Raw genomic sequence first — 3532 nt, 5'->3', positions numbered from 1 at the left:
TATGATAGGTTCACCTTAGCATTTTTCTGTTCTTATATAACAATTTAAAATTCACTTGTTCATAGACACACTATTAACATAAAAGTAAAAAACAATCAGACTCATATTACTTAACTTAACTATACATATACATGCATGCATGCAATTTTCGTATATATATACGGAAAGGTTCTCGCATTAAATACACAGGAAACTGCATTTTGACATTAACTTATGTATGCATTAGATTATATAACATACACTGATATACAGGTATACTGAACTCATGTTTTATGTTGTATATAATCTTAACTGGTTTTTTACATATTAACCAGATCTGTAAATTAAATACATTAGCCAAGTATAATGTAACGTACCCGAACTTGGTAGATTCGTTACCAAAGGATAACTGAGAAAGTACGAGAGGATTAGTGTGAAAGAGCAAATACTCGACCTCTCCAACATCACCCTTGAGCCCAATGTCCTTCAATCCATAACCGAAGACCGATTTCTTCTCGAGAACCGGTTTAGCGAAGAAGTTTATGGACTCTTGCTCCATCCGGGAGGTAACGTCCGGGTCAACGGCGTGGTTGACAACTTTGAAGAAGCCAATGGTCTCGCAAGCTTTGACTATCTGCATGGACACTCGTGACCTCTCCAAGGACATGTCTATCACGGGTATGTCTTGATCTACGGCCACGATTTTCTGGGACTCCTTCACCATTTTTGGAGAGACAGGAGGAGATATGGATAAGTTTAGAGAGATAAATTGTGCTAGATAGAGAGAGATGAGCTAACGCCTGTGTAAGCACACACATGCGGGAGATATGTATAAAGACTAAAGAGAGAGGAGGATTTGATGTGACCATATAGTGGGCTCACGTTATATTTATATAAATATCCTTATTTTTGAAAACCAAAGATGATTCATCTAAACTCGACATGTATACTTACAAGAATATATGTGTGTGTGTCTAAGCATATACATATTTCTGTGAAAGCAACGTATTAAAGCAACCTTCTCCAATTTAAGTAACAAAGAATTTGCTTCTAAATTTCCTCACACCGTACAAAATTTTAAAAATAGTTAAGTATGACTATATAACCAGCATCCAACATATATACTACAACGAAAATGCTTATATTAGCGGTTATTTTTAAAGTTGCTAATAATTAATTAGTTAAATACACCTGATATTCTTGGAGTGAGCTTAATTGGCAGGTATTCATTAAATTTCAAGTATTCATTTCCAAATTCTGTTATCATATAAAGCTTACAGAGACACCTGCAGAGAAAAAAAATAGGTTTATAATTCGTATGTATACAGTTTGACCTGATTCATATATTTTGGTTATGAAGCATACTTTTGGTTTGTTGAACCGAATATGTATATGTTGAATGTGTGGTCTTAATTATTTGTCGATCTAGAGGATATTGAGAGTTGTTCGATATGACGTCTGATATGAATATTGAGTCTTTCTTCTACGTAATACTAGTAGTTTGAATGGAACGTGATGAGATTTTGGACCAATAACACACCATGAATAAAAAGACAGCAGTTAATATCAGACCCCAAGCTCGGGGAACTGCAATAATATTGATACCCGCGTCCAACTACCCAATCTTCGTTATAATCTAACTCTGCAGACATTGGTCCAAAGTTAGGTGTTAAAATAACACATTTAATTACACTTCGACTTCCCTCCAATTTAAAACAGAATGCAAGCTTAGATCTATTAGTCAGGTTTTTATTCGGCTTCATTTAGGTTGTGTGGATTTCGGGTTGTTTAGTAAACGAGAAATAGCTAGATGTTGAGTAGGAGGGACGATATAGCTGCCAAACTGTACTTATATCCGTTGTAGATTTTAAATGGTTTAAACCCAAACAAAATGTTATTAATTAGTATGTGTTATTTTTGAAGTTTGAAGTTTTACACATCAAAATCGTTATATATCCTCATTCTACAATTGTTTTTTAGATGTGTGTAATTTTGAATCCATAATGTTTGATGAAATGTACATGTCCATGAGTCCATCAAGAGAAGGAAGGAGAAGCTCCATCACTAACAAACCACCTGATTTTAAATGCTTCTTGCATGCTCATGAGTTATTAGGAACAAACAATCGATTATCTATGGTCCAATTCTATATTAAATGTGTGTTTCTTATCTTATAGTATTTCACATATACTTTACTTCTCTGGATATGTATGAGTGAATTATATGATTGGATGTTTTTCTTTTTGTCACCAATTTGATTGGATGTTGGGCGGCCTAACTTTCAATTCTTGTCAAACATTTCGTATAAATATCATTCTCCAAAATAAAGGTGATTGAGCTATATTGGGGTGCCAACAATCTGAAATAATTGTGTAGCTTTTTTGAAAAATTCTACAAGAAGTTTTCATAGTATCAAACTATCAATTAGTCAAAGTTTCTCCTGGACTTGAGGAGCCTATAAAAAGGTTACTGAATTTATCTTCTTCTACTTTTATACGGTTATACACCGAGGCATTAATAGACGAAAAAAAGTTTTGATCAATACTGATCACTTGGACTGAACAAGGGATTTCACAATGTATAGTTATTGTATATATTCAAAAACAAAAACAAAAAAATTGAGTCGGAGAAAAGGTAAACCGGGACTTAGCTCGGTTTGTTACGGGTCATTAATGGGCAGTACCAAATTTGGGTCACTGATACTATTGATGATATATCGGGCCGAGAGGGCACATTTAATCAAAAAGAGAACGTATAAAACAAATAGCCCAAAAAAAGTTATTCCGCTTTGAGGGTTGGGTTTGTTTAACTCATATAAGAAGCATGGACACGCCTCGTCTACGTCAGACTCAGACACGATGAAGATGGGAGACCATATCTTAAAGACTAATGTAACCATGGATCCTATCATCCTAACATGATATGATTAGAATTATAAAAACGTTAAAAGCACTACAATCGTCAACTTAATCTTAGATCTTTATAAGAAAATCATTAGTTTCAAATTATTAACGTTATGTAGAAACAAAGTGGGAATCACATGAAAATTGGGTAAGGGAAAAAAACAACAGTAAAGCCAAAAATAGTGGAGAGAAAAAGAAAAATAATAAGAAGAAGAGAGAGTTGATGAGTGAGCCATGTTAAGATGTTACCCATTCTTAGTATAAAGTTTGAACATCTTGTCCCATCTTTCTTCTTCATGTCCCTTCCATTTACATACACGTTTCATGTATATATCACTTGCATTTACAAATGTATGTATGTTTGTATATATCTATATTAGTGGTGCATTGATCATCATGGTTTATAATGAGAACAAATGCTTTTTAAACTCAAAACAAACACATATGCGGATATGCCCTTTTGTCGATGTGTAGTACTAGTATGTAAACACATTACCAATTCTTGGATGAATTATAATAGACCGATTTCGTATGAACTTTTTTTTTCGTAATTCACGTGAAAAGCGAAAAGGTGACTAGAACTAGAATTAGGGATACTGTATATATATATATATATATATATATATATATATATATATATATATATATAT

General features: G+C 33.3%; 1 protein-coding gene across 1 annotated transcript; it reads right to left on the bottom strand.

Moving 5' to 3' along the window:
- LOC104748252 (gibberellin 2-beta-dioxygenase 4-like) lies at positions 52-703 on the bottom strand. Its single transcript, XM_010469924.1, has 2 exons — positions 357-703; positions 52-70 (listed from the first exon to the last, which is right to left on the bottom strand). The coding sequence occupies exons 1-2, from the start codon at positions 701-703 to the stop codon at positions 52-54; spliced, it is 366 nt and encodes a 121-aa protein (XP_010468226.1).

This window comes from Camelina sativa, chromosome 15 (assembly GCF_000633955.1).
Source record: "Camelina sativa cultivar DH55 chromosome 15, Cs, whole genome shotgun sequence".
Classification (NCBI taxonomy): Eukaryota; Viridiplantae; Streptophyta; class Magnoliopsida; order Brassicales; family Brassicaceae; genus Camelina; species Camelina sativa.
This window is presented reverse-complemented; position numbering and strand designations above follow the sequence as displayed.